The sequence below is a fragment of the Clupea harengus genome, chromosome 7 (genome assembly GCF_900700415.2).
Source record: "Clupea harengus chromosome 7, Ch_v2.0.2, whole genome shotgun sequence".
In the NCBI taxonomy this organism is placed as follows: domain Eukaryota; kingdom Metazoa; phylum Chordata; class Actinopteri; order Clupeiformes; family Clupeidae; genus Clupea; species Clupea harengus.
The window spans coordinates 7,533,687-7,558,827 of record NC_045158.1 but is presented as its reverse complement, the minus strand read 5'-3'; the positions used below and the strand labels follow the sequence as shown (position 1 = coordinate 7,558,827).

General features: G+C 44.1%; 3 protein-coding genes across 4 annotated transcripts; 1 reads left to right on the top strand and 2 right to left on the bottom strand.

Moving 5' to 3' along the window:
* Positions 1 to 337: 337 nt before the first annotated feature.
* gpx8 (glutathione peroxidase 8 (putative)) lies at positions 338 to 2,807 on the bottom strand. The gene is made up of 3 exons (XM_012815890.3): positions 2,482 to 2,807; positions 2,094 to 2,355; positions 338 to 1,534 (listed from the first exon to the last, which is right to left on the bottom strand). Exons 1-3 carry the CDS (start codon positions 2,686 to 2,688, stop codon positions 1,371 to 1,373), a joined length of 633 nt encoding a protein of 210 aa, XP_012671344.1. The 5' UTR covers positions 2,689 to 2,807; the 3' UTR covers positions 338 to 1,370.
* A 142-nt stretch (positions 2,808 to 2,949) lies between these two features.
* anapc5 (anaphase promoting complex subunit 5) lies at positions 2,950 to 10,381 on the bottom strand. Its single transcript, XM_012815996.2, has 17 exons — positions 9,755 to 10,381; positions 9,526 to 9,605; positions 9,154 to 9,257; positions 8,726 to 8,981; positions 8,435 to 8,495; positions 8,187 to 8,288; positions 7,673 to 7,863; positions 7,160 to 7,241; positions 6,938 to 7,030; positions 6,447 to 6,628; positions 6,027 to 6,162; positions 5,783 to 5,857; positions 5,510 to 5,631; positions 5,212 to 5,319; positions 4,960 to 5,107; positions 4,592 to 4,751; positions 2,950 to 3,414 (listed from the first exon to the last, which is right to left on the bottom strand). The coding sequence occupies exons 1-17, from the start codon at positions 9,953 to 9,955 to the stop codon at positions 3,203 to 3,205; spliced, it is 2,313 nt and encodes a 770-aa protein (XP_012671450.1). The 5' UTR covers positions 9,956 to 10,381; the 3' UTR covers positions 2,950 to 3,202.
* Positions 10,382 to 12,805: 2,424 nt separating this feature from the next.
* rnf34a (ring finger protein 34a) lies at positions 12,806 to 23,590 on the top strand. 2 transcript variants are annotated; one of them, XM_031570340.2, is made up of 8 exons: positions 12,806 to 12,958; positions 14,178 to 14,396; positions 15,886 to 16,296; positions 16,941 to 17,003; positions 18,543 to 18,744; positions 19,429 to 19,458; positions 19,905 to 19,946; positions 21,370 to 23,590. In XM_031570340.2, the coding sequence occupies exons 1-8, from the start codon at positions 12,953 to 12,955 to the stop codon at positions 21,552 to 21,554; spliced, it is 1,158 nt and encodes a 385-aa protein (XP_031426200.1). In that variant the 5' UTR covers positions 12,806 to 12,952; the 3' UTR covers positions 21,555 to 23,590. The 2 variants fall into 2 exon arrangements, with proteins under 2 accessions (XP_031426200.1, XP_012671340.2); XM_012815886.3 differs by lacking the exon at positions 19,905 to 19,946 and having other exon boundaries at positions 12,807 to 12,958.
* The last annotated feature ends 1,551 nt before the right edge of the window (positions 23,591 to 25,141 follow it).

Here is a 25,141-nt window from a genome sequence, read left to right as displayed (position 1 = left end):
TGTGCCAGCACATAGTTTAAATGGCAAATATATCATTATGTCACAAAGTTTTTTACAAAATAATTATAGTGGTGTATCCTATTGGGAGAGCTCTACTTCACATATTGAGATATATATTCCCCAGGATGCAATGATGCACCATACAGGATGTAGGGACATATATTAATACTAAGTAGCATGTCTTTGTTCTTAATCACTTCAGCGTGTACTTATTGTTGGTAAATGTACACCTGCATCACTTCAACAGCATTACCAACATACCTAAATCAATGACAAAATACAATCATAACGAAAGGGTAAACTCAGCATCTAAATTCAGAGAATCCATTAAACAGTGCATGTTTGCATTTTTTTATTTCTGTTACTTTGGACAGACCTGCCCAAACATTTGTAAACGAAATTGTAAAACCCTCCCCTTTTGTAGGCTACGTTGGCTGTTTGTCTCATACTAACATTTGAAAATGGATGACCATTGGTAGTCTAAATGGTTTTGCAAACCAAATATTTTGTATCTTAAACAAATCTCTCAAGTCTACTGAAGCACTTAAACAACTTAAACAGCGAGCAAAACAGAAAACTCATTGTCAAACTGCCAAAATATACATCCACATCCAGCTGCTAGGTTGTTTTGTTTCTCTATGACCAAATGCCAAATGATTGTGCCTTCAAAGTGAGGAAGGGCTCAGGCATCAATAATATAAAATACATGCAGTAGACAAGTTACGCATTTCTGAGAAATTTATTTCCATATGCCAAATTACTCCCTGGTATTTCCACAGTGCTTCACACAGAAATATAAGGCACATTAGGGAATTATCAAACATTACAAACGTAACAATTTTTAATGAAAGACTGGGAACTTCGGGAAATAAAAAAAAGAAAATGAATGTTATACTATTAATTTGAGCAAACATTTCACAGGTATTTTCACATTTCACAACTATATTGACTTGATTTAAAAGGAACTGGTACAATATTGATTGACAACAAAATCAAACATAACCATATACTTTACTTCAGGGACATCACAATCAACAAAAAAAATCAGGAATCATGTGATTTATCTATCCCTGTTAGGGAAAGGGCTCATAATCCTTACAAATCATCTTGAGAGTGCAATCTGCTACGGATGTTTCTGAGTGGCTTTGGTCCCTTACCGTTGTCATGGACATTCAAGAATGCACTGCAAACAAATAGTTTAATCTGTAGTAGACAGTAGTAGATAAAGACAAATCTGCTGCCTCTCCTCCAAACCACACACTCTGGGGCTGAAACAACATTTCAGTAACGAAGCAGTGGTCCTTCAGGTGAGTACCAGACCAGCAGTTACTTATCCATGAGATGTTTTGTATGAGTTACTGCTGCATTTGTTACAGCTCCAGCCTCTTCTTCAGAATGATCTGGCGTACTTGTGCTGTGACCTCCTGCCGTATTTCTTCAAAAGGCTCTTCAGACTTCCAGAACTTCACCACCTGGCCATCAGGACCCACCAGAAATTTCCAAAAGTTCCACTTTGGTATTTTCTGCACAGAATCTGTATATCAACCAGAAATTTCACAATCAGAGAAATGGCACATCTACAGAAATCCACCAGTTTACCTGTTTTGCAGTTAACAGTGTTTTATTGTTGAGGAGAAAAATCTACCCTGTATTCTTGTCTGGTTTTTGTTTTCTGGAATATTTCTTAATATTTAAGTTTTATATGACATTGTTTGCATTGGTCAGAATGTAATAATAAATGTGGCCTGATAGCAGTTTTTCTATCTTGGCCTTTTAACTAAAAACTATTCATTACACCTTTAATGTTGGATATCAGAGTGAAGTTTTTGAAATATCCCAGTGACCTGAACTGAATGCATTTTGTATTCAGGCTGTTAGGATAAATTATCACGTGATATGTTTCACAGCGTTAACAGACTTGCACAACTCCATCAAGAGAATTCGCTTACTGCACTAACTGGTGGCTAGATAGTTCACATGAATACGATTAATCAGAGCCTGTCTGATTACATTTGTTTAAGGAAAACACTGACTTCAGGCCAATGTTATCTGAGGAGACAACCAAGCAATCAGTGATGCATACAGTGGCCTACCTGTGAGGAATTTGAAGGCTGGGTTGGACTCAGATCCCATTATTTTGATTTTGCTAAAGAAGGGGAAAGTGATGCCGTATGTGGCTTTAGTCCAAGCTTCAATGTCACGACTCATCCCCTGTTCTGTGTGACCGAACTGCGAGCAGGGAAACCCCAGAACGTTGAAGTGCGACGTCCCGAGCTCGCGATGTAGTTCCTGCAGGGCCCGGTAGTTCTTCTCGGTCAGCTCACAGTGGCTCGCCACGTTTACAACTAAAGAGACCTACAGACAAGCTGGAGTGGTTAAAACTTCACCAAATCATAAATGCAAAATATGTCGTATTGAAATCAGATAAAAGAAATGTCCGGTAATCGCAACTTTGCTGCCAGTCACAACATTTGTACTTACTTTGCCTCTATACTTCTCCAATGACATCGTCCTCCCTTTGGCATCCAGGACATCGAAGGAATAGAAGTCTTTGGTTTTTGTTGACCTGATGAGTTTGTGCTGAACCAAAAACAGTCCACCCATACAGACTGCCAAGCTCAAAAATACCTTTAAAGTCCGCTCTTTCCACTTCGAGGACTTGCTGCGGTAACCCCCAAGTGCCTCCATCTTGGAGGGGTTAGGTAAAAAACGGAATATGTTCGGAAAGAACGGAAACGACCTTTTTTGGAGGTGGTCCTCGGCATCGTGTTACAAGTCAGTTACGACAGCTCATCAGTGGGGCGGACCACTACATAGTGGGGTTCAAATTTCAACAGCGTCATCGAAAGCGCAATGAAATACTTTTTTTTCGCAGTTATATATATTTCACAAAATAGTTTTATTGTAGCCCATAATCTACAGACAGCTCTCACAAAGTCTTTTAAAAAAAAAAAAGAGATATCAGTGACTCAATGTTCTTTATAGTTTATAATTACAACAGTGTGTGTCAACAGAATCGCTGTTCTTGCCTTTTTCAACAGCAATGACATGCTCTTAGATCACCTCAAAACCACTTAAATTACTTTATAAAAAGAGGAAATAGTGGCAAGACTGTAAATGCATCCCTTCCAAACCCCATCTCCACAATCCAAACACAAGAACAAGTGCACAGATATGTTCTAACACCCCCTCCTCTTGCAGCCTAAATGTGGGTCATGACCGTTGCCCCTGAAAGTGGGAGCTCCAGGTCCAGCAGACGGAAGAGCATGGCAAATTTGTTGCGCTGGGCAGTGTGGCCCAGGGCGTGGTGCAGACGGGCCTGGAGGTAGTAGACGTCCCGCAGACGCTCGCTGCAGTCTAGGCGCGAGAAGTAGACCGTGGCCTCGTCCAGGGTCTCCACTGCCTGTGCCAAAGCTACCGTTGACAAGCAAAGATGAAGATGAAGATAAACACAAAGGCTTCAGAAACGGTTTGAATCAGAAAATCACATGCTTAAGATAATACTAACAATCAACAGTCATCCAAACTGTCAAGCAGTCATCAGGGACCTAAGTTGACCAAGGATTCTCTCCCCTGCTCCTGCTCCATCTTTCCTGCTTGGTAGACCTGACTGAGCTCATCAGTATCACTCTTAATGATCTGAACACCTAACCTCCTTTAGTTCACCAAGAGCATTTTGATTACACTGATTTTAATCAAGTGTGCTCAAGAATGGCAATAAATAACACAACTTTCAGTGCAGTGGGGACACAGGAGAAGGATTGAGATCCCATGAACTAGACCAGTGGTTCCCAAACTCTTTACAGTCCCGTACCCCTTCAGACATTTAATCTCCAGCTGCGTACCCCCCCCCGTGGAAAAAAAAATTCCTTTTCACCTTTTACTTTAATTCCGTTTTAATCCGTTTCGGCTCATTTTGTTCACCCAGAGGTAGATTGATGGCTTAAAATGAGTGAATAATATGTGCCACAAGTGACCCAAACCTTCTAAGGTTGTTATTTGCCAGCCATCAACAGAACAGAACACTAAAAAAACATTATTTGCAGGCGATTGGGAAGATGAGCGAATTCATTTGACAGGCTACGGAGGTCTGTGTTGAATAGGGGGGCGTGGCCGGAGCGGAGTTCAGCACAGACATGACATTTTCTCAGTGGTTTTGTTTTCTAATTAATGCTTGTTCATCGTTGCGATCGTTGTTGTGTTTATAAGAAAGAAATACAGCCTTGCAGGACAAAATACAGGGGAATTTTGGCGATTTTGATGCACAAAATGATGTTTCCGTCTGAAAGTTGCAATTCTGTTTCAAACGGTACATTCTGCGAATTCCGTCCGTTTTCTGTTATCGCAGAAATGTTCTCCCTGCGTACCCCCTGAACCACTTCGCGTACCCCTGGGGGTACGCGTACCCCAGTTTGGGAACCGATGAACTAGACTGATCAGGTGCAAACCCTTGATGACTGAAGCCAACTGTCCGAAAGACATGATAATAATAATAAAAAAAAACCTTGTATTTATACTGAAACCTTACGGTTCAAAAGTCATCGCTCAAGTCATAGCCCATGAGTACACAGTGTATTTAAGAGGCTGGTACCTGCTTGCCTGTCCTCTGCTGCAGGCCCAGCCAGGGCCACCTGACAGCGGGCCATAAGCAGCAGGGCACGACCCTTATCCATCAGAGAGCCATGGGCCAGGACAGACTCCAGAACATCCTCCAGGAGACCCAGAGCCTGCTCAGGAGTTCCTAGCATCAGCTGCCAGGGCGGAGAGATATTTAGGGACACAATGTTGTACATCTGAACATGGTTTATAAAGCAGTGATTTTACATCAGGTAATTTACTTGCATTGTGGTAGAACAGGTTCAAGGGCCAGGCCCTAGTCTGTGTGTGTATGAGTGCGTGCATATACATACGTCTGTGTGTACAGTCTATGTGTACAGTGTGTGTAAAGAGAATGTGTACCTGTGTGAAAGCCAGGTGAAGTACTGTCTCAGAGGCCAGGCTCTGCAAGTTGTGTTGGCGGGAGTGAGTAAGTGCTTGCAGGAGGAGGGGAAGGGCTGTGGAAAAACCACAGGAGTCCCAGTGCAGCTCAGCCGTGGCCAGCAACACCCTACACACAAATACACTTCACATGTAAACCATACTTTGACTATACTAATGGCAGCAGTTCCAGTGAGTCAGCCAGTACAGGGATATAACACAGTGCGTTTTCACCTGATGATCATCTCAGTACTCTTGTTCTTCTCACAGAGCTGCTGAAGTCTCTGCAGGATCTTTGAGGCTTCAGATGTCTGATTCAGTGCTTTCAGTAGCAGGGCCTTCCTGCAAGGTGCACATATGTATGCATTTCAATACAATATGCACACACACACACACACACACACACACACACACACACACACACACACACACACACACACACACACACACACACACACACACACACACACACACACACACACACACACACACACACACACACACACACACACACACAGAGAAGAGCCCTTACCTGTACAGTCCATCAGTTGTGTTTAGAGCAGCGATTGCTGTGACGTGAGGCTCTGCCAGGTGGTATTTCCCATCATTCATTGCTCTCTCAAACTGAATTTTCAGGTCGCAGAGCATCCACAGCTGAATGGGTGGAAATGAAAAGTGTTGCCATTACACCCCATACGGCTGCTGTTTTTCATGGTATTTTCATTACGAAGCCTATGAGTGACCAGGTCTGGGAACAGTTTTCGGGGCATGACCTCATCTGCCTTCAGCTGTGGATGTCACTCACCTTGGCGTGTTGCGTGTGAGGAGGAAACTGCTGCTTCAGGTGTGTCATGAGGTCACTGACAGCACCATAGAGACCCTACCACAACACAAGACACAAAAGCATTTGAAACGCATGTCCTCACGTTCACATCACACAGGACAAAGACAATGTCATATAGACCCTAGCGTGATAACAAAGCACAAGTCCATCTATAGTATGCAATCAAATTGTGCACCATCAGAGACGGGACTGACAGGCGAGATACCTGCTCGGCGTGCAGCTCAGCCAGGTGGCAGAGAGCCACGGCGAAGGCCTCCGTGTTGTTCTGCTGAACACCGAAGTTGACCGGCTCCAGGCTGTTCATGTTCAGCAGCAGCTGGGCCTGCTGCCAGGCCATTGTGCTGCAGAGATAAAGAAACACAGATGTATGTTACCGTAGTAGTATGTTAGTATGTAGTATGTTAGACTACAGGAGGTGAGCCATCAGTCCCCCCCTGAAAAAAGTATGTGTTTGCAGCAGTCGTTTCAGGTGTTTGAAGCTGGGTAAGGTTATTAAGTCACATATGACCTCTATCACTCACCCATGTAAGAAGATATCTAGTTTAGTTCTTTTCACAACAAATACACAAACAACAATATACCTATCTACCCTTTTTCACCAACCATAGTTCTGGCCTTCCCTCACCTTTTGCCATACATCCTCCAGATAGATGTGGTCTGGCCCAGGCTGATCTCTATGAGCTCAGAGAGACTCTGCTTCCAGTGCACCATGTCTGTGCTCCGCAAGGCGTCCAGCAGCTTGTTGGCAGTCATGCCCTGTGTTGCCCCCCGCTGAACCAAAGACTGAATGCCCAAAGAGGCCAAGTACTGGAGGAAATGGACAGTATGATGGAAATAATAAATCTTATTGTCATTTCCATGATAGTCATACAGCTTATGATCAACATTATCACCCTAAGGCCTATCCTTAACGAACATTATTATCATTTCTGCTTTCAAAGTTAATACAAAAACTCAAATATATAATCAAAGAACTAGTAAGGCCAATAGCAGACCAATAACAGTTTAAGCTAGTCTGCAGTTACACAGAGTTCTATCCTTTAAGTCTGTAATTTATAAATAAAGATGTTAAGGATCACATAGTTTAACACCAAAATTTCAAGGCAAATCAGTTACCGGGAGACAAAAGTGGGAGGCCATTTTGACAGAGTCCTCTGTGAGCACCACGCTATCTGATCCTCTCATGTGCTCCACTGTATAAAGCCAACTCTGAAAGGAGCATAAGAACAGTGTTGAAGGACTGGTACACAAACGATCACATAGTATACATCCAATTAACTGTAAATAGCATTACATTACACAAGTTATAAAATACAACAGGAAACCAAGTGTCCATACCAAGCAGTGTTGAAGACACACATGATCATTTGCTTCCTGAGCAATGCGGATGGCTTCTTGCAGGGCCAGGTCTGCCTGCTGACTGTAGTTTTAAAACAGATAGCATACGTCAATACCCCCTTATGCTCAACACAACCTTATTAACCCACAAGCGTATTACCATAGACATTAAGCCACTTTCAGGCCTTTCTCGTCTTGGAAGTATGGCTAAATTAGGGGGCCCTACATGCCAAGACAGATTGGCAAGGGAGAAAGCGGGTGTGTTTTTTGATTGCAAATTAAGTGATTTATAACAATATGGGATATTCTCACAATGACTCAGTATTTCAATCCAGCCTACTAGGGGATGCAATTTTAGTGACTGCAGGGTGGCTTTCAAAAACAGAGACCAAAGAATGATAAAACACAAAGTCTGGGCCATGCTTGGAGAAGATCACAAAAGAACAACAAATCCTGGATCCTATCAAGCAAGGAGCCACAACACAAAGAAACTAAACAATCAGAGCTGCTCACTAGTGTCCAAAGCGGCAGTGCAGAGTGGCCAGGTTGAGGATGGCGTAACGTAGGCTGCGCCCATAGCCCTCGTCCCCGTTGCTCTTGCCTTCTCCCCCAGACAGGATGAGCCGGTCGAAGTAGTGCAGCAGACTGTGTGTGGCGATGTAGATGTCCTGCACACGCATGCTGTTCAGGTAGCTCAGGTAGTGCTGCAGAAACGGACAGGACACCAGTGAGACAGTTGATAAAGAGACAGATAGACAATCACAAAAACAGGTTTCTGTGCAGACTTTTGAGCCTAAGTACAAATATGAACAAGCTTGAGTTGTGTTCCCCACTTCTAACATGATTTAACATCCAACAAGTTGCTAATACTTTGGGGACAGGAGGATAAGTTAGATAATTTGCCAACTAAACATCAAGACATGCACTGACAAAATAGCAAATCTGATTAAAAATAACACGTTAATTTGACTAATATAGTTTTGATCAGTCTGTTCTGGCTCAAAAGTGAGGCTATTAGGAGTCATACAGCCTCAGCAAAGTCTGGGTTGAACTTCAGGATGTTGTTCAGTTCATTCTGCAGGACGGCTGGTGTCATGGCCTTGTTCTCGTCATTCTTCAACAGGTACGCCTGCACAATTAACAGGGAAAATTTGTCTCTTATTTCAAAAAAACGTTGTATGAAAACTAGCTTGCACTAACCTCGTCCACTCAGTCACCACAACACTATATCATTCACATATCAACACTCATTTGTGTTAACATAATTTCACAGACCTGTCTGGCAAAGAAGTACTCCGCTTGCTTCTGTGAGAGCGGACCAGTGGTGTCATGGCCACTGTGAATACAAGGGTCAACCATTGCAAAACAGGTGAAAATCATTTTCATGTGAACCACACACAGCAGATGCTAAAACTCCCAGACACACAAATGCTACCAGAGCCAGTTAAAGTTAAATTAGGGCTACAAGTGCCCAATCACATTTACATGAACCGATCATATGGGTGTTTTGTCTATTTCAGACCCTAAGTAATCACAAATGCTCAGACACACACATGCAATCCTTACCACAACTCAGACTGGTGCAGTGGACCAGCATCTGGTTCCTCCCTGTCCATGCCGTCCACCCGGTCCACTGACGTGTCCTCTGTGCTGGTCAGCTCCATGTCCTCATTGACACTGGAAGGGAGCTCGGCTTGGGGCCCAGAGCTGGGTGTTGCCCACCGGTCCTTGTTGCAGTACTGCTGCAGGGACTTGTACAGTTTAAACACCTGGCTGAATGACAGCTTGTTATAGGCCAAGAGCATGTGCCGCATGAACAAACCTGTAGGTGAGGAGGGAAAGAGAGAGAGACTTGAAACCAACCGCAAAGTCATCCATTTCTTGAAAGCAGTTACCATTTTACTAGCAATGAATAATGACCATGGTTTGAGCCAAATCATATTCAGTTATGAGTGGCTGTGACATCAACCGTCCTAATGTTAATCGGCACTCACCAACAACACTGGTCTTGTACACCTCTGAGTCACTGAAGGGGTTTGGCAAAGTGGAGAAGAAATGTTCCATGTCTTTCAGCTCGCCATCTGCCATCTGATACAGCCTAGGAGAAAGGAAGACAAATGAAAGCAGGACGGCTAGAGAAAGAGAAAAGCTCAGCTAGAGCAAATCCTCTGGAGCAGCACAACTAAGCATACAACTAAGGCTGAAGGTTCAGGATACAATCTCTTTCTGCACAAATGCATACCCTCTGGAAATGTGTATGATATGTGTAGATAACTTAAAGATGTCCTCAAAAATATAACTATAATGTAAACACCTCACGTCCCGAGTGAAATGTAACGTTCAAAAACATGATGCATGTCTCTTACCTGCATCTGAGCTCGAAACTTGTTTCAGGGCAACACAATTCCACAATCATCAGAAACTGTTTAAGAGTAAGGTCGGGGCCCTAAGAGAAATGCATTTATAAAATCGAGTTAGGATATGATGTAAATGTAAAATAAATCGGTGAATTAATGTGGCAAGGCCACAACACAAATTAGATGCATCAAGTCTGCAACCGACATAGTCCTGAAAGATAAGTTAGCTAGCGGATACCTGCTGCAAGGGAAGGATCAGTTTATTCAAGCGTCGTCTCTCCAGGAGTGCCATTGGTTTCGAAGTGATCATTTCGTAAAGTAAAGCCAAAACAGATATTTTATATGGGGTCACCCAATCCTTTATTCCAAATATGTTGGCGTGGACTACCCCATTGGTCATCATGGGGTTAAAATACAAACTCTCGTGTACACTGGCCATTGTGATAGCAAAAACGGTGTAATAATATTCCGGAAAACAAACCCCTGGGGAAATATTAACGTTAACTTTAATATTATGTGCCACAACTGTTTAACGTTCCTCCGGCTAACATTTTACAGCTGTGACAAGCCTTCTCTGTGGCCCAATAGCCTGCTAACTAACTAACTAGCTAGCTAGGCTAAGAGTAACGGTGAACTGAGCAAATCGAGTCAATTACACGTCTCTTCAGATTCGTCTATTTTACACTTTCCATTATATAACATGCAACGATATAATGCAGTATCCATGCGAACTGTACATCGTACAGCTGTACACTTAGGTCATGCAATAGACGTAAACACTCGCAACTTTGCGTTGGCTTCAGCGCGTCAACTCTTCAAATTCGCCTGAACTTCCGGTGTAAGTCTCAGTGCAGCGCGTCGAACACCAATTGACCGATCGCCAGGGCCCCGCCCCCTTAGTTACTGTTGCTACGTCCGACACAATTCCCGGAACTGTCAAGCTAAAACCCATGGCGAGTACGGGGACAAGCGCTATAGCTGTCAGTGTGATTGATGATTTTTGGAGTAATACCTCCACGATATCCTCCAGATCAAGGCAAAAGGGACTGCAATATGCAGTGGAAGGATATCCAAAATATTAAGATCAACAACGAAGTGGACACAACAATAATCGAAGCAAAAGTATACAGGTCTCAATAAAAAAAAGGAGAAACCCCACGACCTCTTCATTAAATGCAACCAGCACAAACCTTGTAGACTAGTCATGTTATTTCACCACTGGGTAAGATCTGTATATAATATTTCAAGCTAGCTAATAACCTACAAAGATTCTTTATTCTTATTATTTATTCCGTCTCTGGCGAGACACTCTGGTACTGGAGGTATCTATCGATCTAGCTAGCTAGGATGGTGACAATCTAGAGAACAGTACAGTAACGTACCAGTGTGGATCAAGATAGCTGCTAGTGACGTTATTGTTCAAGGGATGTGTGTGCATGTTGCTGAAAGTATTTCACAGTCACTGTAGTGATAACTTGCTTGTAAAATGATGATCCTGATGTAATGCTATGGCTTTGTATCAGATCGCCAGGTTATTGCTCTCAGGTTGTGCCTTATGCATACCTTGGGATACTCAGGAGTAGGTTGCCCATTCACAAAATGCCACAAAGATTAAAATAAAACAACTTCATAATGGCCTTTTGTTCAACATTGATACAGTATGTTAAGCTCGAGCTAGTCTCTCCAACTAAAGTGTTAATGTTAAAATCAAAATGTTAATGTTACCGTCTGTAAAATTGCACACTGAGCTATCCTAGCTAGCGATGTTGATGTTACGTCTGTAAAATTGCACGCTGAGCTATCCTAGCTAGCGATGTTGATGTTACGTCTGTAAAATTGCACGCTGAGCTATCCTGGCCAGAGATAGCAAACGCCAGCAGCATAAATACAAAGTGTTCGTTAAAAGTTCTGTTCAATGTTGTATCAAGCATAAATACAAAGTGTTCGTTAAAAGTTCTGTTCAATGCTGGCGTTTGCTATCGCTAGCTAGGATAGCTCAGAGTGCAATTTTACAGACGGTAACATTAACATTTTGACGGTAACATTTTGATTTTAACATTAACACTTTAGTTGGAGAGACTAGTTATGTACTTGTAGTGGTAATAATACAAGTTGTCATGAACCATAACTGTTTGGGGATGTTCTTTCAACTAGACAGTTAGTTATCATACCTAGCGATAGCGTAGTTCGCTAGATAGATAGCTATCATAGCTAGCTGCAAGCAGCTTCATTTACTTTGGAGCAGACATATGTGTGTTTTTCGATATATTGAGGTGGGAGTGGGGTCTCCCACACTGTTTAATCCACCGCCGGCACCTTCCCTTTTGTGTTTTGGGCTTTGGAAATGCGGAAAAAAACCACGCATCCCTCTAATCTCTGTGTCAGATCTAAAAGTCCCGTAAGCACACTGCTTCACCATGCTGCTCAGACCTCAAAGTTGTCGGACCTTCTTCTCTTAGTAGCGGTTGCTAAGGTATGATTGGACGAGGGCCGTTCTAGGGAGGAGTTTCGCGATCGGTCAATTGATCGATTAGCTGAAACGACTCGATCAGAATCATAATAAGATCACATTGTCAGATCAAAAGGCAAACTAAGGGATTTTATCAAATCTAATTGCTGTCCAGAGACAACATGTTCAATTGCTTGTTTGAATAGTTTTAGGAGCTTAGCCTTGACATAAAATAAACGTATTATTAACAATATTTTTTTTACAGGCATCCACAGCAGGGCACTCTGTTGATTGCACTATGACAGATCATCACTTGACGTATTGGTCTACCAATTTCAATATCCAAGGAATATTTCAAAGGGCGTGGGTAGTAGTCTTGTTGGAACTCACGGTTTGTGTAGCATGACAAATTGGTCTGATAACATTAAGAAGAATTAAAGCACATTTCAGATCCTGTGACATTGTAAACCGTGTTGGTTTGTATTGGTTTGGGCATCCATGTGGCAGCAGCTTAGTTTGGTGTCGCTCTATGTTCAAATCTGTTGTTGTCAACTTCACTGTAAAACTACACCCATGTCAGAGTAGTGATTTACTGACACAGTTTTTCAAGTTTGAATATGGAGTAGTGGAAGGTTGATGATAGGTCTCCGTACACCACACATGTCATGGGATTCATAATACGATGCACTGCATTACACATTGTGATCATTGATGAAGCCAGCAGAACATTTGTGATGCAAACACTCATTCCTCCGCAAAACTGAACGTGATGATCATTGGCCACTAAATATAGTGGCACTCCAGGGGTAGCTGTGATTGGGTAAACGCGCATCCATAATGTTTTGCTAGCATCACTGCCACAGTGGGAGTCTCTGAAGAAGAAGACGTAACGCCAGCTCAGTTGACGTAGTGGTGGCCCGTGGTGCTCTTGCAATGATCACCACATCTATTTATCTTGGTGATTACAACTAGCCAGTGGGAGTTGCTATGAAGGTAGCTATGTATTTCACCCTATGTCTACTCGTTGTTTAAACATGACTTTTGTGTGCTTCCTGTGGTTCTGTTTATTACATAGCTTACGTTAGTTGGTTAGCTGTGTCCAGTTAGCCTAATCTATTAGCCAGCCTCTGACTAACCCGGCTATTGTTTTTCTAGTTCTTTAGCTTTTGTATCATCATATAACTACTGTGCTTTATAGATGAAATCGCAGGAGATGCATTTAAAATATAAGTTTATTGAAACCGTTATGTAACGGTACTGGTCTGGCTACTGGTTGGGTTAGAATTTCATGATTCACTGCACAGCTTGAACAGTGGTTCTTCTACTAGCTTACAATAGCTAATGTTGGTGGGTGTACAATCATGAGCATCATTGGAAGATCAAGCAGTTCTTTCGTGTTTAGTTAGCTCAAAGATAGCTCATTTATCAGATCCTTGTCAGTGTGTTGTCATTCAGATATTTACTTATTAGCATTAGCTAGTCAAGAGTAAAAATTGCATTAGAGGTAACAGGTAGATGGGCTAGATAGAGAGACTGTTCGTTCATACGTTTGGAGAGCTTTGTATCGATTGCCGTAGGGCCTCCTTAATGTCCTGTAATGTTATTCCACACACTCAGCCGTCAAACCAGGCAACCCATCGCTTATTCTTAGCCTACTCCATGGGTTCTCTGTCAATTGGACCGCAATGACCGCCGTTATAGCTCAGCACAATCCCTCACTCTTACTCACTCTCCCTCTCAGCTCTAATGAGATGAACGCAGTCAATGAGGAGATCTATTTGGCCGGCCGTTTCTGTTGAAAATACGGCAACACAGCTGTTCAGATTACTCCTTAACCAAACACAGGATGCAGCTTCGATTTACGTCTTAGGGTCATACTATAGTCCGTGATGTAATGTGGAAAGAACATGCCCTGGTAATTGTTTAAAGACTAGACTGAACGCCCAAAGCTAGTGAAGGTGTGATCTTGGGATGTCCCTAGCCATATGAGTGAATGATGGAAAGACTCTTTCAGCAGTGGGATATGTATTGTATGGTATTGTCATTAATGTGTTATGTACTAGGTTTAGATAGTATTCATGTGTGTCTTTATATTTGTGCATATGTGGTAGGCCCAGGTGTATTAATGTGTATGTTGTGAATGGAGGTTTGATGTGTATAATCATGTATGTTTGGGTACAAATGTGTCTAATGCGTGTTCCTCTAATGCTAGGCGGGGGCCTCATCCATGTGGGCATCATGCTGTGGTCTGTTGAATGAGGTGATGGGCACAGGTGCGGTCCGAGGGCAGCAGACGGGGTTCGGGACCGGTGCGGGCCCCTTCCGGTTTGCTCCCAGTGCTGGATACTCCACATATCCCCCCACCAGCTCAGGGAGCCCCAGCCTGGTTTGCAAGGCCTGCGGGCAGGCTTTCTCCGTCTTCAGAAGGAAGGTGAGGGCTGAGGGATGGCTGGAGGAGGGTTGCCAGATTAATTTGTAGCAGCGTTCAACAGGTTCACAGAGCACAGGACTGGCACAGGATCTCCCACATTTAGAGGTTCAGAAAGTAAAGGTCCTGCCAATCTTTTGCTCCACCCATGTCTTGATATTTCTTATATTCTGATTTCTTCAGGTAGACTAAAATAAACTAAGATACATTTCAAATACATAATAAGGCAATCTAGACACACACACACACACGCACACAGATGCAGAGCTTTACACACTCAAATGTATGTTTGGGTCAGTAGTGTTCTGATGAGTAATCCCCTGTGTGGCCCTCTGACTTCCAGGACAAGAAAGACTACATACAGATGGTTACATCACTGGTATGGGGAGCCAAAGAGAGACAAAGAGAGAGAGAGGAGGGAGTAGGAATTGGGGGGGGGGGGGGGCAGAACAGTGTGTGATGGGGCAGAACACTTGTCAGAGAAATAGGAAGGGGAACAACAGGGAGGCAGTAGAGGGAGGGAGAGAGGGAGAGAGAGAGAGAGAGAGGCATGAAAGAGGAGCAGAAAAAAAGAGAGGACTGTTCAGACAAAGTGCTCTTGCTTCTTCTTGACCTTCAAGCCAGGCCAAAGCCACATCATGTGACCTCAGAGACCCATACTGATTGGTGGTCATCACAAAGGCGTGGATGGCAGGGGAGCTGTATTTTTTTTGGTCGTTGTTGGAAGAGGCTGTAAGAATGTCCTGATTCTTTTCAAAAGCTCTGCAGGATGCCTGATGTGGTGGGTATGGGGTGAAATTATAGTTTAGAAAACTAGTAGGGTTATCATGCTTCTGTTGACCTCTTTCAGCTCCTCTAAAAGATAAACTAAGAAGGATTGCTCTTTTTAGCAAGGGTGCTTCACCCATTCTTCCATGCCAGCCAAAAAACTGCTCCCAATTGATGTGTTCTATTGGAGAGGCAAATGTCAGAGACAAGGTTGAGCTGCTTCATACGTGCACATTATTAAAGATGATTCATTTGAGCATACTTGCATGTCTTGGATGTCTCTAATTTTAAATAATCCCTCCCTGTCTGTCTTCTCCTGCCCCTTTGTACCCTCCTTTCCTTTTCTTACTCCTCTCTTAATTCTTGCTCTGTCCCGGCTTTATCTCACTTTGGCTTTTCATCATAATTCTCTATTACTTTCTTCCCTCCATCTTCCTCTTTCTCACCCTGACTTTGCTCTCTTTCTCACCATGCCTCCCTTGGCTCTTCCTTTTCTTGTGTATCATTCCCCATCTCTCTCTCGCTCTCTCCCTCTCTTTCTCTCTTTCTCTCTCTCTCCCTCTCTTTCTCTCTCTTTCTCTCTCTTCTTCCCTTCCAACCCTTTTCCTTTTGTTTCTCTCTCCCTTTTTTCCTTTCTCTCTCTGTCTCTCCCCCTCTCTCTTTCTCTCTCTCTCTCTCTCTCTCTCTCTCTCTCTCTCTCTCTCTCTCTCTCTCTTCCCTGTAGTACATGTGCTGCGACTGCAAGAAGAGCTTCTGCTCGCTGTGCTCCGTGCTGCAGGACAACCTGCGGCGCTGCACCACCTGCGACCTGCTCAGGGCGACAGCCTTCCAGCGGCCACTGCTCATGCGGCTGCGCGTCAAGGACCTGCGCCAGTACCTGCTGCTGCGCAACATCCCCACCGACACCTGCCGCGAGAAGGAGGACCTGGTGGACCTGGTGCTGGTCCACCAGGGCGCCGAGAGTGACGACGGTGACGAGGAGCCCGACACGCCCACGCTGCAGTCTCGGCCACTCTACGAGCCGCCACCCGCCGCCCTGGAGCCCCCCGTCTCCTCTCCCGCCCAGATCTCCCCTGTCAATGCCTCTCAGGGAGAAGCCATCAGCAGGAGCAATAGCTCAGGGTCCACCAATCAGGTACGAGGGCTGACGGATTGCTCTGGTTGCTCCTTTGTTTTTCTTGAATCCTATTGGCCTCTTGTGCTGTCACTCTGCTCCTCTATGTAGGCATTTTCACCCATTTCTATCACCCCACCTTTTTAAGTCCTCCTAGTTTAACACACTCTCTGTCTTGCTGTGCTCTGTTGCTAAGTTACTCTTTCCAAGTCTTTTACCGCTCTCTGACGTTCCTACCTAACGGTGCATTTTATAACATCAAATCTAACCAGTAAAATAGCTTGATGCCGGCACTAGAGCTTGTTCAGACATCTGTTCTCATTCATCATTTCTGAGGGCCACTTGTTACATCTCTGTCTGCATCCATTTCCCTTCTCATACTCAGGATCCTCAGGTACCCTAGGTGCCACCTGTTAGAAGTATGAAGGGCTCCCTTTCAGGGCTCTTCTGTTGAATGCAAGGAGGAGGCTGAGTGTGTCAATGACTCAACAGGGAGCGTGTAATCCACTGCTAAGCTGTTCTAATAGGCTTGGCCTCAGTTGTTGAGGAACTCCTTGCTACCTGTGCTGCAGTCATAAATCATTTGATTGTGCATGTGTTTGTGTGTGTGTGGGCATGTGTGTGTGTGTGTGTGTGTGTGTTCGTGTGTGTGTTCCACTCCACAGGACATAGGTGATGCCACCTCCCTGTCTCTCCTTAACCTGGAGCCTACTGACCACACCCCCGAGGTGAGTCATGGCACACTGAAGCACACCCTTCTAAGAATAGCGATAGCGCTGAAAGCGAACCTGTGTCATTGTAGTCCGTGAGAGTATTACAAGGAGGTGGTTCAGTGAAAAACATGGAGAAGTTAACTTGGAGTAAGTCGTAAACCTCCTATTAGAACAGCCCTATGGCTTTGTTTTGGTATCAGAATGAAACCATCTGGCTTTTCTATTAGGAGGTTTTCCACTTACTTACTTAATTTACCCAGATTTGCCACTAAACCATACTTGGAATGCCCCCATGAGTAATTAGCTGTTTTCCCCACCTGATTTGACTCAAGAAAATAAGGTGTGGGTTGTTTTCCTTTGTATGAAAACTCAGACCCACACAAATGTACACATACACTCACTTTGATTTACGTCTTAGGGTCATACTATAGTCCGTGATGTAATGTGGAAAGAACATGCCCTGGTAATTGTTTAAAGACTAGACTGAATGCCCACAGCTAGTGAAGGTGTGATCTTGGGATGTCCCACTCACATACAGTACTACATAGGATGTAAACCCACACGAGTATTTGTAGGTGTCTACTTATAATGTAAATAATGACAGTGTATTAATCTTTCCCCTTTCTCTTGATCCCTGATTATGCTCAGAATAAGCAAAGCCAAGCTATGGTACGATAGTAGCCTGGCTTGGAAATATTCACACTTGGTAATTTAATTTCACCAGGAATTGTGTATTTACTGACCAGTTCCATCAGGGAACCTTTAGCCCTATGTGGAACCATTCCACATTCATGAAAATTCGGCTAAACTAAATGGGAATCAGTGCACGTTTCCATCAGCTGTGCTATGCGAATACAATTTGGACACGCTCCTAATCTAGGAAGGAGTTGTGAACAGCTGTGGGATCAAAACGTACGGATGGAAACAACCTGATAAAGTGGCAACCAATGCGAATTGATGTGAATAAACCATCAGGTTTCCATCAGCCGTAGTCATGTTATACCCTGCATGAATAGCGAACTAATCCACCCTTTCTAGCAAAACGAATTTATGACCGCAGTAGAATATTTTATGCAAATTTCAAGCGTTTCCAGTCAGGATTTTTTACTCGAATGGTCAAGATGTGCATTAAAAAGTTGGATGGAAACCCAGCTATTAATGTATAGTAATAGTCAAGGTTTAGATGTAGCCTCTCCCCTTGTTTAAGCCATTGGGGTTTGCGATTTCATACAGGAGCCAGGAATAATAGCAATTTAGCTAGTACTATAACCTTGCTAAAATCTGTCTGAACTCTATGAACCTATATGTCTATAAACTCTTTGAACCTATACGTCACCTCATTGAAAGTAGACAGTAGTAATAATATGTACATAATTATTAAAATTTTCCATTGGTCAATAATTTGATCCAATACAAATATATGTATTTGTCCAGCAGTCATATCTACTTAATTATACCTTCTCACAAGATCCTTTTGAAAGAGCTTATGATGTGTGCCACGTCTTGTCGAGTCCGCTCGCTCAGGTGTGTTTTTGTTTCCCTCCGGGGGGTCAGGTGAGTCCGCAGACACGCCGGCGTGCACGGGCCTCACTCTCGGACCTGTCTTCGCTGGAGGACGTGGAGCGGCTGACCGTGCGGCAGCTCAAGGAGATCCTGGTGCGCAACTTCGTCAGCTTCTCGGGTTGCTGTGAGAAGTGGGAGTTGGTGGAGCGCGTGCGGAGGCTGTACCGCGAGAACGAGGAGAACCGCAAGTCCAGTGAGGATCACACACACACACACACACACACACACACACACACACACACACACACACACACACACACACACACAGGGACACCCACAACAGCAGACACACAGACACAAGCATGGGGGAACGATCACATGTGGATGTGGATGTATAGACAGCTTATGCAAACTATCATGTAGAGAGCATCATAATGACAAACACAGCCATACATACACAGACCTAGAATAACCTGCATAGATGCTTTATAGACATTCCATGTATATTGTATATATTGCATTTTTTTAAAGACATCACATACAGTACATATTTAGTACTAGCACATGAAGAACTTGTTTTGGTAACAGTGCTTTAAAGAGTTACATTCTCCTCACATTCCTCTAGCTGTCCATAAAGTGTGTGCAAAGAAAACTCTGCAAAACAAATGAAGTGGCTGAAGCAATAGTCTTTCCCCATCATCAAGGACCACACCTCTAACAGGGACAGCCAAGTTCAACAAAAATAGTTCAGTCTGTGCCAGTGTACACCAAACACACACACACACACACACACACACACACACACACACACACACACACACACACACACACAAACAGAGGGATGCATGCATAAACGTGAGCTGAAGCGGTAAGAGCTTTCTCTTTAACCCATTCAACATGACAAGTTGTCTCTTACTTGCTCTCTCTATGTTTACAGTGGAAAACGTGAACAGTGCCATCACTGCCGGTAAGATCGCGCTTTCTCGTACACACTCACACTCACAATGTTACCTCTTGCTTTTTCCTTTATGCACAACCTTTTAAAATAGAAACATCTGAGAATACCACTGCAATGCATGAAGCCATCTATCCAGTAGAGTTTGTCTTTGCTTTCTTATGGGACCATACTGGACTATCTCCAGAGAGCCCATGTCTTAGGAGCACATGTCTGCCATAGTAGAACAGAAAACGGCAATCTGCCATTGTCAGTCATGTGCTCGTAGGTCTTTTTAAACCTTGATGGGGTTTCCCTGAAGTATCCCTAATCAGTGTCGCTTTGAGTGAACTGCAGGTCTTTCGTTTTGTCTGTGTGGTTATGGTCACAGTCTGTGTTGTATACATGTGCCTTGGCAGTTCACTCAAAGTTCGATGCACTAGTGTCTAATAGCTTGTGTTTTGCTCCTCCCACCAAAGTGGTTGCCTATCCCCCGCCAATCTGCAATGGTGGAATCGGAGGTAAGGCTAGTGATTGGTGGGTATTACCCTGATCCTCCCACCCCTGCTCGTGTCCACACCCACCGATGACTCGAGTGCTGTTTGTGACACCATCTCACTCCTATTTGCTCACCGTCCTGCATGGACTACGGTCATTTTGTGGCATTTGAGGCATGCCCCCTCTCACCAGTAATGCATGCTGGGAGGTGTAGCCCTAAGGTCAAACCCACCCTCTTCGTCATGCATACCCTTATGGAGTTCTAGGTATCCCATCTCTGTAGAGGTCGAGTGTCACAGTGCTTGAGCCTCGTCATTCCCACTCCTGTCACCCGCCCCTTCCACCCCTTCCCATTATTCTACATTTTCCAAGTTCAGCTTCATCTGCTGGGGGTTGCCATGGTGATAGCGCTGCAGCCACCATCCCCTCGTGTTTAGTGACGCTAGTGACATGATCTGCTCCTGCCGAGACCTTGTGTGGAAGCAGTAAATGGTGCATTTAGTCTCAGGCCTCAAACTCAAAGGTGCCACTTGAAGATGAGCTTTGTGTTGTGCCCATTGGTATGAAGCATTCACAGTGTTTAGCTGGACAAAAGTCAAGAGCTGAATGTTGAATCGCTAAATTGTAATTTCTTTGATGTTGCCGTGGAAACTGGCAAAAGGTGGAAAGTACCAGTGACATTAGCATCTGGTCCTGTGTGTAGCCTCAGCAGATCTCACTAACAAGTCTCCTGGGAGCATCTGACACCTGGAACGACTGGTGCTCCACCAATTTCCTCAAATCTCATGCAGCGCAATTGCTGCTGTGTGATTTCTGCAAATTGTTATTACGGAATAGTCATGAAAAGAAGCAGTCATAAACATCCATAGTGGATTTGTATGTTGTTTGGAAGATTCGGTATATAATGCAAAAAGCAATTGCATGTATCAAACTAGTGGCAATAGAGGTTATCTTTGTTGGTCGTGTGGTCTGTTAAAGAATTTGGCAGACAAACACTCTGCCATGTTTTGAGTTTAGTGTGTGTCAGTGTTATTGTGATGAAGCAACTGTACTCAGCAGGCATTCTGTCTGCTTGTATGCAGCATGCTCTTGAAATGTACTGGCTTTTCAACTGCATTCCATACACCAGCAAGTGAAATGAGAAGGGCTAGTGGCAGTGGTTGGTATGTCAGTATGCAGTAAATATGCAAACTGAAAGGAGTCAAAAGTGATTTTATTATAATGAGGTTCCATAATTCATTTGATTAGATGCTCTTTGTGAAGACCAAATTCAATTAAGCTCCAGAACATAGTTTGTCGGAAGAAAAACAGAACTTGTGGGAGAAATGGATTTCACAGGAATGGAATCATCAAGTCCTCTACAACATCTCATAGCATCTCTCTCTCTCTCTCTCTCTCTCTCTCTCTCTCTCTCTCTCTCTCTCTCTCTGCCTTTCACTTCTTCAGATGGCGTGCAGTCTCTGCTGGTTACTGACGAGAACCTGTGCCGGATCTGCATGGACGCGGTGATCGACTGCGTGCTCCTGGAGTGCGGCCACATGGTCACCTGCACCAAGTGTGGCAAGCGCATGAGCGAGTGCCCCATCTGCAGGCAGTACGTGGTGCGTGCCGTGCACGTCTTCAAGTCCTAACCCTAACCCAGCAAAGGACCCACTGTTTCTGGGGACGGACGGACGGACGGACGACACAACAATAACAATAACGACAACACACTGAACGTACAGACTTAACAAAAGCAAACATGCTTGGCAAACCGCTACATGCACACACTGGACTGGACGTCTGCACCGTTGTTTGGCCGCAGGTCGATCGCTGAGACATCAGAGGCTCCTGTGACCCAGGCGGAACTGTGGAAAGGACCTTGTCTGTGACGCGCTGAAGCGTCACCTTTCTTCCAAATACTAGCGGTCGGAGCCGGAGACTGTGTCCGCGAGGCCGTGGTTTGCAGAGTGGTGTGGCACGAACGTTCAGAGGACGTCTTCGACAACGGCTTCTGCAAGCTCTGGGCAAATGCTTGAAGGAGTCAAGAGCTTACCCGCCTGGAGGGATGTGTGTGTGTTTCTATGGGTGGCCTTGCATGTGTAACACTGTGTGAACTCTGCTAACACTGGGGCTAGTTGTGAAAACGTCTCTTACTCTGTCGTGTTTGTCCATGAAACAGTGGGCATGCAACACGTAACATGATTCAGGTACACCGGTTGGTTTCAAGGATTCCCATGCCTCGTTTATGTGAATTTAGGTTCTTTCTTTGGTGTCGAACTCCTGTGTTTTGTTTGTTTGTTTGTTTGTTTGTTTTTCTGCTTTCAGTCAGCTCATCAGTGTCATGGCAGTCTGAGTTTAAATGTGCTGGCAGAAGAGACATTGGCGTTGGCGTTGGCGTTGGCCCAGACGTAGTGTAGCCTGGCAGGCAGGTTTGTGGTTGTATGGAAGGGATAGACCAGGGAACATTTGAGGAAGAGGGATTGTTTTTAGCAGAGACCTGAAGTCTATTTGTGACTTTACCCAAGTGAATTTCTTGTACTGTACGGCTGCAGAGGAGTATGGAGGGGATTTGGTGCCAATTATCTGTGTGTGTGTGTGTGTGTGTGTGTGTGTGTGTGTGTGTGTGTGTGTGTGTGTGTGTGTGTGTGTGTGTGTGTGTGTGTGTGTGTGTGTGTGTGTGTGTACACAGGAAAACGTCATCACACACCATTCCAATGCAACATGCCTCCCAGCAGCAGTCATTGAGCCATCCTCACCTATGCGCAGTTTTCCCAGTCTAAACGCAAGTGCTAGATCTCAAACACGCTGCCTCAGCAGCAGCAGCAGCAGCAGCAACCCGTAAACCGCTTCTTCGTCAGAGCTCTTACTGGACTCTAGTATGTGTCGTAGTCAAGCGGGTGTGTTGACGTTTATTCTTGTGCCAGTCCAGACTGACCGGGCAAGACTTCTTAGGCAGAGAATCAATTCAATCTAAATGACTGGTCTTCGAAGATCTTCTATATGCCACTGTTCTGGGTCCAATTCATGATGACACCAAAATACTAAACTGAGAGGGGGATGGAGGATTCTAGATATCATCAGTGGTATCTGATAATGTGCTTAGAAACGTGATGCTTTTGGGTGAGGTAGGCTTTAATGGACAAAAGCAGCTATCCAATGGCTCCTTCTCTCATCTCTACTGTAGAAGTCCGTAAGCTGAGACGTTCAGATGGCAGATCGGTATTTCAATGTGAACACTCATGATCCAGTTAATAGAGGCTCTCCCTAGGGTTTGACTAGACATCACGTTATTCGGGGGATAACATGTCCTGTCCTGATATTCCAGCCCTGATATCGGTGTCCCAATACATTTTTGAAATGATGTAATTTTATGCCATATTTTAAAAACCAACAAGAGATTGCTTGTTTTTTTGTTTTTTTTTATGCATAATCTATCTTTCAGATGCCAGCATATCCAGTTCGGCAGGAATGTTTTTTCTTCCATAACAAATCTTAGTAGGGTCGTCCGCCACTGTCAAGTGCGTGTTGGAGAAACGCTGACTTGGAGGTCGTGTCCATCCAAGCCACACGCAGTATGCAGCTGAGCATGCCTGTTTTCAGCCTCGTTCAGCCTGGTCCTTGCAGTGCATTTGCTGCTCTGTTGTGTCTAAGCACGGCCATTTTGCTGAAGAAGGGTAGCATTAGGGAGCAGGAGAGCGGAAGAGGGGATGTGCGAGTGTGTCTTTCAGTAAACCATTTTTTGGTGTGACTCCACCACGCAGCTATTTTTAATATCGGTTCTTCTCCGTATGCACGGCCGTTGCAAGCATGAGACGTTATGTAGCATTTTTGAGAGGGTTGTGAATGGCTTCTCAAATGTGTCCTTTCACTTCATCACATCATTCTTCCACCTGTCAAGTCAGGGCAGCAATATCTGTGTACGTATGTAGCCTCCTGCTTTGAGGCTGGAGGCAGGGCCGGCGGTGGCGGTGGCGGCGACAGAAGGGACACCGGTGCTACACAGATAATGTCCAGATATCAGCCCCTCTCCTCTGTCTTCTGTGAATCCCTCATCCCACCATGCGTATACTTCTCCAGCACTCCACGTTTTCTTCCCAAAGGGAAAGAAATAAGATGTTGTTTTATTCATTCATTCTTTTTTTTTTCTTTTGTCCTCATGCATTTATATATCTGTGTTGACACGCACAGAACTAACAAATCAAAGATATATGCAGGTGTGACTGCACATTTTTAACCCACCCAAGTGGTGATTTAAGTGTATTGAGAAACTAAAAAAAATAATAATAATGTGGTATGATTGCATATGGTGTTCCATATAACTAATGATGAGATGTATATATCTATATATTTTAATTTTTGCTTTGAACGTTGAAATATATGACTTGTATTGATTAAAGAAAAATATATATATACAGTTTTTTTTTTTTTTTTAAATGGGATTGGGTGATTGAGTTTGCATCATAGTATACAAGTCGTCTTTGGTTTGCTACAAGCCAGTTAGAAGTGTGAGGAAGAAAACGAAAACTTTTGACAGCATGACAACTCACCTGTCACTTTAGTATGTTCAGAAAGGGTATGTATGGTGAACACATCAATGTTTCAATGGGGCCTCGCTTTCAGACTGTCCAAACAGAAAATATTGGGAAATTCTGATGGAACATAACAGAAGTGAACAAATTTGACTTGATCCTACACGTAATGAATTATGTTTAAAAGCTGAAATACAAGTATGTCTGTTGATGGTTGAAATGTCAAACCCTTGATGTAGGTTTTTGGGTAAACCAGTGACGTCTATGGAGGCGTGTGCTTTAATAATCGGTCCCCTTGGCAAAGGCCTTCTGTAAAGGCACAATAACAGAAATAGGGAATTGATCATAACATGCACAAATGCCCTACAATATGCATCAAATACACTTCAAGCCTAAAACCGGGCAATGTGGTATGATTTCACATGGACCTGGGCCACAGTGCTTTCTCAAGGGGGAGTGCTGACAGCAAGGCAGCTGCTTTCTCCGAGGCCTCCATTGCCATAATGCTGAGCTTCATGAAGTCGGTAGCTCTTCTAGTTGTGCAATACATGACAGTTCTAATGGTTTGAATACATTGCAACTGCATTTAGCGCTGTGGCTTGTGCTGTAAACTCTGGTGTTTGGCGAAGGGATGAACCCTTGTGCACTTCAAACCACATTCCTGCCGCTGCTGCTATTTCAACAATGTCACATGCAAACGGTTCTAA

Coding starts and splice junctions, on each gene's coding strand:
- gpx8 (XM_012815890.3), bottom strand. CDS start 2,688: ATGGAGGCACTTGGGGGTTACCGCAGCAAGTCCTCGAAGTGGAAAGAG. Junction 2,356..2,481: donor TGGAGAAGTATAGAGGCAAA/GTAAGTACAAAT, acceptor GCTTGTCTGTAG/GTCTCTTTAGTTGTAAACGT. Junction 1,535..2,093: donor AGCCTTCAAATTCCTCACAG/GTAGGCCACTGT, acceptor GTTGATATACAG/ATTCTGTGCAGAAAATACCA.
- anapc5 (XM_012815996.2), bottom strand. CDS start 9,955: ATGGCCAGTGTACACGAGAGTTTGTATTTTAACCCCATGATGACCAAT. Junction 5,108..5,211: donor AGTACTGAGATGATCATCAG/GTGAAAACGCAC, acceptor ATTTGTGTGTAG/GGTGTTGCTGGCCACGGCTG. Junction 4,752..4,959: donor TTCACCTGGCTTTCACACAG/GTACACATTCTC, acceptor CCGCCCTGGCAG/CTGATGCTAGGAACTCCTGA.
- rnf34a (XM_031570340.2), top strand. Junction 14,397..15,885: donor TCTCCGTCTTCAGAAGGAAG/GTGAGGGCTGAG, acceptor TCTTCCCTGTAG/TACATGTGCTGCGACTGCAA. Junction 18,745..19,428: donor CGAGGAGAACCGCAAGTCCA/GTGAGGATCACA, acceptor CTATGTTTACAG/TGGAAAACGTGAACAGTGCC.